Source organism: Triticum dicoccoides, chromosome 5A (assembly GCF_002162155.2).
Source record: "Triticum dicoccoides isolate Atlit2015 ecotype Zavitan chromosome 5A, WEW_v2.0, whole genome shotgun sequence".
Lineage (NCBI taxonomy): Eukaryota > Viridiplantae > Streptophyta > Magnoliopsida > Poales > Poaceae > Triticum > Triticum dicoccoides.
In genome coordinates this window covers 662,807,899-662,817,164 of record NC_041388.1, presented here as the reverse complement: position 1 = coordinate 662,817,164, position 9,266 = coordinate 662,807,899, and the positions used below count along the sequence as shown (strand labels likewise).

General features: G+C 45.9%; 3 protein-coding genes across 4 annotated transcripts in view; 2 read left to right on the top strand and 1 right to left on the bottom strand.

The window, feature by feature from the left end:
* LOC119303893 overlaps positions 1-2,074 on the top strand; it is a 4,734-nt gene extending 2,660 nt beyond the window's left edge. The window contains exon 4 of the mRNA XM_037581041.1: positions 1,020-2,074. Within this exon, the coding sequence (XP_037436938.1) occupies positions 1,020-1,829 (810 nt within the window). The 3' untranslated portion in view covers positions 1,830-2,074. The remainder of the gene's footprint in view (positions 1-1,019) is intronic.
* Positions 2,075-2,495: 421 nt separating this feature from the next.
* LOC119303894 (calmodulin-binding receptor-like cytoplasmic kinase 2) lies at positions 2,496-5,020 on the top strand. Of its 2 annotated transcripts, none has more exons than XM_037581043.1 (5): positions 2,496-3,122; positions 3,259-3,416; positions 3,539-3,704; positions 3,989-4,078; positions 4,275-5,020. In XM_037581043.1, exons 1-5 carry the CDS (start codon positions 2,726-2,728, stop codon positions 4,841-4,843), a joined length of 1,380 nt encoding a protein of 459 aa, XP_037436940.1. In that variant the 5' UTR covers positions 2,496-2,725; the 3' UTR covers positions 4,844-5,020. The 2 variants fall into 2 exon arrangements, with proteins under 2 accessions (XP_037436940.1, XP_037436939.1); XM_037581042.1 differs by having other exon boundaries at positions 3,256-3,416.
* Positions 5,021-5,207: 187 nt separating this feature from the next.
* Positions 5,208-8,693, bottom strand: LOC119298345. The gene is made up of 2 exons (XM_037575785.1): positions 8,104-8,693; positions 5,208-5,639 (listed from the first exon to the last, which is right to left on the bottom strand). Exons 1-2 carry the CDS (start codon positions 8,681-8,683, stop codon positions 5,602-5,604), a joined length of 618 nt encoding a protein of 205 aa, XP_037431682.1. The 5' UTR covers positions 8,684-8,693; the 3' UTR covers positions 5,208-5,601.
* Between the last annotated feature and the right edge of the window lie 573 nt (positions 8,694-9,266).

Here is a 9,266-nt window from a genome sequence, read left to right as displayed (position 1 = left end):
CACACACACACACACACATAATACGAATGTCAAATTGCTCTCCTCTGTACAATCGTGATCCAAAAGCCCAACCGGCTTCTTCTTGCTCCACCCTTCTTCTCCCTATACTATAAAAAATAAAAAATAAATAAAGTTTTTCGAGAAAGAATGAATTAGTGACATTCGTATTACCCTCATAGAAGAAAGAAAGTAAAAAAAACATAAAAGGAGTTGCACACAATTTGCATAGAATTTGCATGTAACGTAATATGCAAAGAATGAGCATATAATAGTGCAATTTTCACACTCTAATATATTGTACACATACTGCATAGTACTTGTGTGTACACTTACACACAAAAAAAAGTTTTGTAAGGAAGAATGAAGTAGTGGCATTGTCATTACCCTTACAGAAGAAAAAAATTTAAAAACTTGAACACAATTTACACATAGATTGCTCTTTTTATAACATGCAAGAATAAACATAGAGTAGTGAAAATAGCATTATAATATAATTTGCACATCTATTGTATGGTAGTTGTGCGTACAGACACATGCACACACCCAACATCTAAAAGTACACATAAAAAAGGAAAATGACTCAAGAAGAAAAGAAGAAAGAAACAGAAGCAAACACACATAAAACAGGAGAAAAAAGTGACTATGCAGATTTTATTTTGAGGTGTCTATCAACTAGAAAAATCAGCAAACAAAAAGCAAAGAGGAAAGAAAGGTGACAGGGAGGAGAGACATGAAAAACAAGTTCTTTAAATTTTCCTCAGCAGCTGCTCGGAGTTAAATTTATACTCACCTAAGGGTTATACGAGTTCTGCTAGTTCTGATTTAGAGGAGTAGAACCCATATTTTTACTCCTCTAACCAGATACAGGGGACCGGTTGGAGTTGCTCTAACAGACAGTTAGAAGGATTCCTCCCCCTTTAGCCAATGTTTTAGAATAAAACTAGTAAATCTACTAAAATGGAAAGAATTGGTACTTATATTTTCTCATTGTGTGTCTGCTCTTGTTGATCATCATGCAGTTCAGTAATCCTTCATACAAAAAAGCTATACCGGAGATATTACAAGTATTAAGAGCAGCCTGCATCATACACGAGCTACCATTAGCACAAACAGGGGCCGCCTGTGGTCAACAAGGGAAACGGTGCAGACGCCACTCAGATGAGAACTGCCGATACTGCATCTCTACCATTGATGCAGCATGCCACGTGAATGACCCTCGGGTGCAGATTTTCCATGAGGCCTGCTCTGAGCACCACCTTCTGCCAGGGCAAGGGGTTGCAGGGAAAGCCTTCACCACAAACCAGCCCTGCTTCCTACCAGACATGGGATCTTCAGGTGAACAGGAGTACCCATTATCTCACCATGCTAAGATCTTCAGGTTAAAAGGTGTGATGGCAATCCGATTAAGAACCACACGCACTGGGACGGCAGACTTCGTCTTGGAGTTCTTCCTGCCGACAGACTGTGAAGCAGAAAATGAGCAGAAGACGGTGCTGAATTCCTTGTCGGGAACCGTGCAAAGTCTATGCCGAACACTACGCATGGTTACAAACAAGGAGATGCAGGACGACGCAATGTGGGAAATGAATAAGATCAGCTCGCTTGGTCTTCTGAAGAACAAGAAGGTGAAGAAAAGAAAACCAATGGCACGAAGATCACCTGTGTGGAAAAGCTTTACAGAGATCATAGTTGGAGATACTGCTAAGGCTAAGTGCAACCATTGTGATCTTGAGCTTTGCTGTGATTCAAAAAACGGTACATCCTCATTGAGATCTCATTTGAAAAGGTGCAAACTTAACCCCAATAATAGGATCACGGGCCCCATATAAGCAAAATACTGGGCACTTTGCATCTGCGACAGGGGATAGTAGTTACTGAAGCAGAGAATAATTTCAACTCATGTTTTGTCTTGTGATATTTTACATTGACGTTAATTCTACCATAAGTTTTGGTATGTGCGGTGTTCGGAGGTTATGATTTGTTGGATAGCTGCCTTTTTCTCGAGAAAAGTGTACGGTTATGATTTGGTGAACACTTTGTCAATCTTATATTTCATTTTTGCATTGGCGAACTAGATTGACATGTATTTTGTTTTTTTCGAAGCCTGATTCCAAGGCTTCTACTTGCATGTAAACTGCATCAAGATCCAACTGAGGTTTCTCTTTTGCCTCATGAAAAGTCACATTCCTTAACCCCTGTTTCAGCCACCATATATGCAATCTTGTACAAACACATGCGTTCAGAAGAGAAAGTTCACCATCATATTTGTTCATATCCTTAAACCGGCCATAAATTCCCATTACATTCCAACTAATTTCCTTCCCCAACCGCACATAGATGATTAGCACGTACCTCTATGACCAAGTCCCAAGACTAGGTCCTTAGTCCTTGCACCAACCAAGCAATGACAGGTGTGTGTGCAAAAATTCCATGAACAACAACCAGAAAAGAATAGCAACGAAAAGCAAAATTTCAACCATGATAACATTCCTCAAAGCAAAATATTGCCACAGCTCTCAGGTCAAACAAACCACCAGTTGTTGCTTGGATTAAGCACAAGGCAGCCAGCACGCGGGTTGACCCTGCAACCTCCGACGCAGTCAGATAAACATCAAATCATTGCACCATAACATCCGATCATCCATCAATCCCATCTTATCCTCATGTGACGATCCATGAAACACCATCGCCATCAGCGGTAAGCAGATCATCAAGGGTCTCCGCCATGGAGTCGTCGGCGGCGAGGAGGCAGCCCAGCACCAGCAGCAGCAGCATGAGCAGCCAGCAGGTCTCGGGCTTCAGCGGCTACAGCAGGGCGGCCTCCGATGGGTATCCATACCCTTCCGGCTCCCCGGACACCTACCGGCACCGGCGGCAGGCCTCCTCGTACAGCGCGCCGTTCTCTTCCCAGCTGAGCCGGAGCTCCACCCGCAGCAGCAGCAGCTCGTTCAAGACGGCAGCGCGGGGCGTCGCCGGCGTGTTCGGCACCTGCTTCGTCCCCCGGGTCAGGAAGGCCGAGGCTGAGCAAGAACGGGAGGTCTCTCAGGTATCAAAGGGGAGCAGGAGTGGAGGGTACTCTCACGGGAGCAGGAGCGCGGGCTTCCATGTCTCCGCAGATTCAGGTACCATTAGGACTTCTCGCCCTCTGTTTTGCCAGTAAATTTTTTTTGTTAATCATGACCACCATGGAAATGCTTGAGAAGATCAGAGTATCCATGGACTATAATCTGTGGATGTTGACAAATTTGGTTGCAGCAGGGGCAGGCAAGGAGGGTGCAGGGCTCACCGTTGCAGACATATTCAGAGCAACATCGAACTTCAGCGAGAAGAACATGGTCAGGGAGGGAGCTTCTTGCAGCGTCTACAAAGGGAAGCTCAGGGACGGGTCACAGGTTGCCGTCAAACGTGCCAGGAAGGTCAGGAAAATAAACATTATGAGCGAAAATTTGGGAATTGTCCATGGAGTATATATGTAGCTTGGATTATTGAACTACTAGTATTTTGTTCTTATAAAAGAAATGCTATTTTGTTGCTGCAGTTAAACGGTCAGTATCTATCTGCTGAACTTAGCAGGGAGCTCGAAACGCTTCAGAAGATCGAGCACCAGAATTTGGTGAGGTTCATCGGGTTCTTCGGGCAGAGAGATGAAACTCTAATTGTTACAGAGTACGTCGACAATGGCTCCTTAAGAGAACACTTGGACGGTATGCATTTCAACTTATCACTGGCAGTGTTGAACTTTGCAGTCACATTCATAATAGTTACTAGCAGTGTTCAACTTATCAACTGATCATTGAAAGTGCTGAAATTTGCATTCACATTTCTAATTCAGTTGGCTACATTTGCTTTGCCAGAAAATAAATAGTTTATGCAATTTTATTAGAAATATTACTGAACTCGTGATAAACATATTGTAGTTTATGCAGATTTTATTAGAAATAGCACAGCACTAGAAGGATGTACTGACCAATATTTCTGAAAAATTCAGAATCGCGTGGAACCGGGTTAGAACTTGCGCAGCGGCTCAACATCGCGATCGACGTGGCTCACGCCATCACCTACCTGCACGAATACGCAGGTAATCCAATCAGATCCCTCGAAATGGCATTGTTTACACTTCATTTGTATACTTGGTAAAAAACAAAGGAAGGGAAATATGATATGCGCTGTGACTCCATTTTCGTAATGAAAATGGCCCCTCTGATCGTAGTTATAGCAGAGTGTGCATGGTGATTGTCTGAACTTGGTAACTCATGGGTCATGGCGGATGGCAGAACGGGCGGTGATCCACCGGGACATCCGGTCGTCGAACGTGCTGCTGACGGGCGCGCTGGCGGCGAAGGTGGCCGGGTTCGGGCTGGCTCGGGTGGCCGGCGACGGCGAGGCGACGCACGTGACGACGCAGGTGGTGGGCACGGCCGGGTACCTGGACCCGGAGTACCTGGGCACGCTCCAGCTCACGGACAAGAGCGACGTCTACTCCTTCGGCGTCCTCCTCGTCGAGCTCGTCACCGGCCGGCCGCCCATCGAGCGCCGCCGCGGCCTCGAGCCCCGCGCCACCACCAAGTGGGCGCTGCAGAAGTTCCGGGGAGGCGACGCGGTGGTGGCCATGGACCCGAGGGTGCGGCGGAGCCCGGCGTCGGTGGCGGCCGTGGAGGGGATGCTCCGGCTGGCCGAGCAGTGCGTCATGCCGGCGAGGCAGGACCGGCCGTCCATGCGGCGGTGCAACGAGGCGCTGTGGACCGTGCGAAGGGACTTCCACCGGAGGCAGGAGCCGCGGCAGGACGGGCCGGCCGCCGCCGGCGGCGCCGGAGACAGGAGCTCCGAGTGGGTTAGCCGATGACGATGCCTCCGAAGTTGCCGTCCCTGACCAGTGTTTAACTGTTTATACCAAGGAAGATTTGCAGTTTTCTTAGAAGAAGAGATCATTACACTTGTAAAGCGAAACCAACTTATGAACTCGTATTTTACAAACGCTTGTGTAAATATCGAACCAATAAAACAAAGATTTGGAGAAATTCTGCTCGAAATGTCCTCCGGCAGCATCTGAAGCACATGGTAAAGTGAGAATTTACTTTGGAAATACTTTCTCAAGCAACTAACGAATACAGTAACTATTTCTAGGTGGACACTAAGAACCATTTGATCTAAACACTGAGAAAGTATTTATCTGACTTGCAGCCCAAGAAAAGAGTATAAATGGACTAGCAGATACAGTATTTATCTGACTGCTATGTACAATTGCTCATAACTGAAGAATGTGCGCCCGATTAGATATTATTCGAAACTCTGCGATCTCAGGATGAATTTTACTGCAAGCAAAGATCACCTCGTCATCTCACTGATAAAACAGCAGAGATCACCTCGTCATCTAAATCCCCAGCCTCTTCTTTTAAAGAGAAAACGGAAAACCAGCAGTTCAGAATCTGGACCCTTGTACAAGAACAACCACAATGGGCTTGCAAACGTCATGCTTAAACTGCTCAGCAAAAACAGACCAGCTTGATAGTTGTAGCTCCAAAAAAAGGGCAACAGCAGCAGACTCCAAATGATGGGTTTGTCCATTATGCAACGCACCACTGCTGTGCGGCACATCGGAGATCAGTTAGCCCTCGCCAGCGACAACATTTTGCCACGATCTGTAAAGATACCAAGCACAACTTAAGAATTTATAACTCAGCTGCACCACGTACTTGTTCTTAGTGTAGAAGATTTCATAAATGGATTTCAGATGTGAACTTATGCCAGAAAATAACATACAGTTTTTGCAAGAAAATCTAAAGCTAGGCAACAGGATGATATTATATCAACAAGGTTATTCAATTATTTAGCAATCTCCATTTTTGCCTAGCAACTGAGTTCATGCTTCATTATCTACTTAACCTATCAACGGCCCTAGTGAAATTTTGAGGGTAATATGCAATTGGCCTGCTTCCCATAAAATGGTCCATATAAATGGCACACGAGTCCAGATTCTCCAATGAAACAACATAACCTTGAGTCATTGACATCACTTTTCCGTGTTTGCAGTAAAACACCTGAGTTACACACTTGTTAAACTATGTTCTTCAGTTGATTTACAGATGGTAAACGTTTTATGGTGAGACTAAATTGCATCTTAGATCCCTGACTCCCTGTATCTCCAACTGTAATACTGTATGTCCAAAATGTCTGACGATGCTATTTAGTCTTTCTGAAGATGAGATCAGCACTGAACTTCATATTTCAGGAAAGAGAAACAGCATAGACTAAACTTAGCTTTAGTTCTATAAGTAGAGTCAAGCATTATCCAGACAGTAACTGAGGTACACCTGACATATTAAAACTTAGAACAATATCATCAGGATAAATTCGACAAAAAGAAAACACACACACACACACACACACACACACACACACACACACACACACACACACACACACACACACACACACAAATCGGAGAGCCGAAACCACTGACTGAAACAAGACATATTCACTTCACTTTGACAACAGCCACCCGCACTTGCCCACCAACTGGCTATTTTAGCTAGCTATAATGACTTGCACAATCTGTATGTAATTGTAAATAGCTCAACAGGAAATAAACTACTCGGAGATCAGTTAGTCATAGCGCTAACAATGTGCCATGATCTGAAAATATACCATGCACAGAACTATTAACCAACAGTTTAATTCAGCATTCTGCTTTGGTAAGGTATGTGCTAGTACTACTCGTAATTCAGAAGGTTACAAGACTGAGCATGGTATGTGTACAGCTATGCTAGTAAACTAGTTTTTTTTTACAAAAAGAAAATATGAAGCAAGGTTACAGGATAATACAAGATCACCAAGTTTGCGTGCACATTTACCAATACGAACGATGCATACCATGGCTCTTAACAACTAAAATATGAGAACAAAATTACATTCTGTTTTCCCATGCCACATATTCAGTTTTCACTAGCATACACAAAATTGTACTGAGGATAATTGTTGAAGAACCAAAATTAACTAAGAAAACAAACATACAGAAGCTGTAAAGGAAATGCATGACAAGTCACCGTCAAAAAAAAATGCATGACAAGTTGACAACGGACCAGCAAAGCAAGGGCCAGTATCATACAGTTTCAGATAGGAACTTCAGCTATGCCAGAAAATAACCTACAGTTTTTCTGGAAATCTAAAGCAAGGCAACAGGACAATATTATCAACAAGTTCATTCAATTAATTGGCAATCTCCATTTTAGCTTAGCAGCAAGTTCATGTTTCATCATCTACTTGACCAATCAACAGCTCTAGCAAAACTAAAATATGTTATTCAGTTGATTTACAGATGGTAAACGTTTTATGGTGGGACTAAATTACATCTTGGATCCCTGTATCTCCAATTGTATGTCCAAAAAGACTGACAATGCTATTTAATCCTTCTGAAGACGAGATCAACACTGAAGTTCATATTTCATGAAAGAGGAACAACATAGACTACACTCAGTTTTAGTTCAAAGTAGCTGAGTCCAGCATTATCCAGACAGTAACTGAGATATGCTTGACATACTAAAAACTTACAACAATATCATCACGATAAATTCGACCAAAAAAACACACAAAAATGATTATAATGGACTCGCACAATCTGTATGCAAACAGCTCAACAGAAAATAAACGACTCGATCAGCTAGTCAGAGTGATAACAACGTGCCATGGTCTGAAAAGATACCACGAACAAAACTAATATCAACCAGTTCAACTCAGCATTCCACTTTGGTTAGGTATGTGCTAGTACTAACTCCGAAGGTTACAAGACTGAGCCTGGTTACAGCTATGCGAGTAAACTAACTTTTTTAACAAAAATAAAATATGAACCACGGTTACAGGATAATACAAGATCATCAAGTTTGTGTGCACATTTAGCAATACAACTGATGCATGTCATGGCCCTTAACAAGTACAATATGAAAACAAAATTACATTCTGTTCCCCAATGCCACATATTCAGTTTTCACTAGCATACACAAAATTTTATGGATGATTGTTGAACAATCAGAACCAACTAACTACACAAACATACAGAAGCTGTAAAGAAAACGCATGACAAGAGACAAGCAAGGGCCAGTATGATACCTGGAGTGTAGAAGCTCATGTAGGGTAGGACGCTGAAGTAGACCCCAGGCTCGTCAACCTTCTTAGGCTGCCCGGAATTGAGGTTGATCATAAACAAGCCAAAATCCGTGCTAACGAAGATGACACCCACACCCTCTGCAGACCCAACAACAATTGACGCCTTCTCGTGATCGGCAACAGGTATAATTTTCTCTAGCTCGATGACCCTGCACTGTACCCACTCTGCAGGTTCTTCAGCATCCACCTTCCTTGACCACACATAAAGGCTGGAGCCCTGGAGGCAGGCAAAGCCAAGTGAAGTGTCCTCCATGGCCATGAGGGCAACCTCGTACACGTCCCGGCACGGTGGGTCGACAATGGACAGGCGATTCTTGCCCAGATCATACTTGACGATGGCGTTGCCCCGGCTAAGCGTGAAGTAGACTCCATCTCCGACGACGGCGCCTCGCCTAGGCTGGAGATAGGGTGTGTGGTAGTAGTGGTCTGCGAGTCTCTCTCGCTCCATGTACCGGACAAAGGATTCACAGCCGCTGTCGAGGCATACTGGCACGCTCCACTCATCCGCCTCCGACGAGTACATGCTCGCGAACACGGTGTCCTTGCACTCAGGGGTGGCGGCGAAGACGACGCGGAAGGGGCCCCCGCCGTGGCAGTCGAGGTGGTCGCAGCCGTGGGCGGCGCAGAGCAGCACCGCGGACTCGATGAGGCAGAACCAGTCGATGTCCGGCCCGTGCACGGCGCGGCGGTGGCCCGTGATGGGGATCCAGACGAGGAAGTCGACGCCGTCGTCCTCCGCCGTGTGGACGAGGACGCGGCCGTGGCGGCAGTCGAGGGCCCGTCGGAGCCCGCCCGGGTGGGGGAAGTCCGGCATGGAGGTGGTGGAGGCGAAGCGGGCGGGCGGGGGACCTTCGATCGCCTGGAGCCTGTGGAGGAGGCCGAGGAGGGGAGGGGCGCCGTGGGAGGCGCGGTAGCGGCGGAGGAAGCCCGGGTCGCAGATGATGCGGAGCCACCGCTTGCAGACGAGCGCCGCGCGGAAGAGGTGCTCCGGCTCGTCCGGCAGGAGGCGGAGGAGGACCTCGTCCGTGACGTCGTCGATCAGCTGCGGAGGCGCGCGTCGCGTCGCCATGGGTGCGCTCGTGGACGGCGGAGCCAGTGGGTTTGGG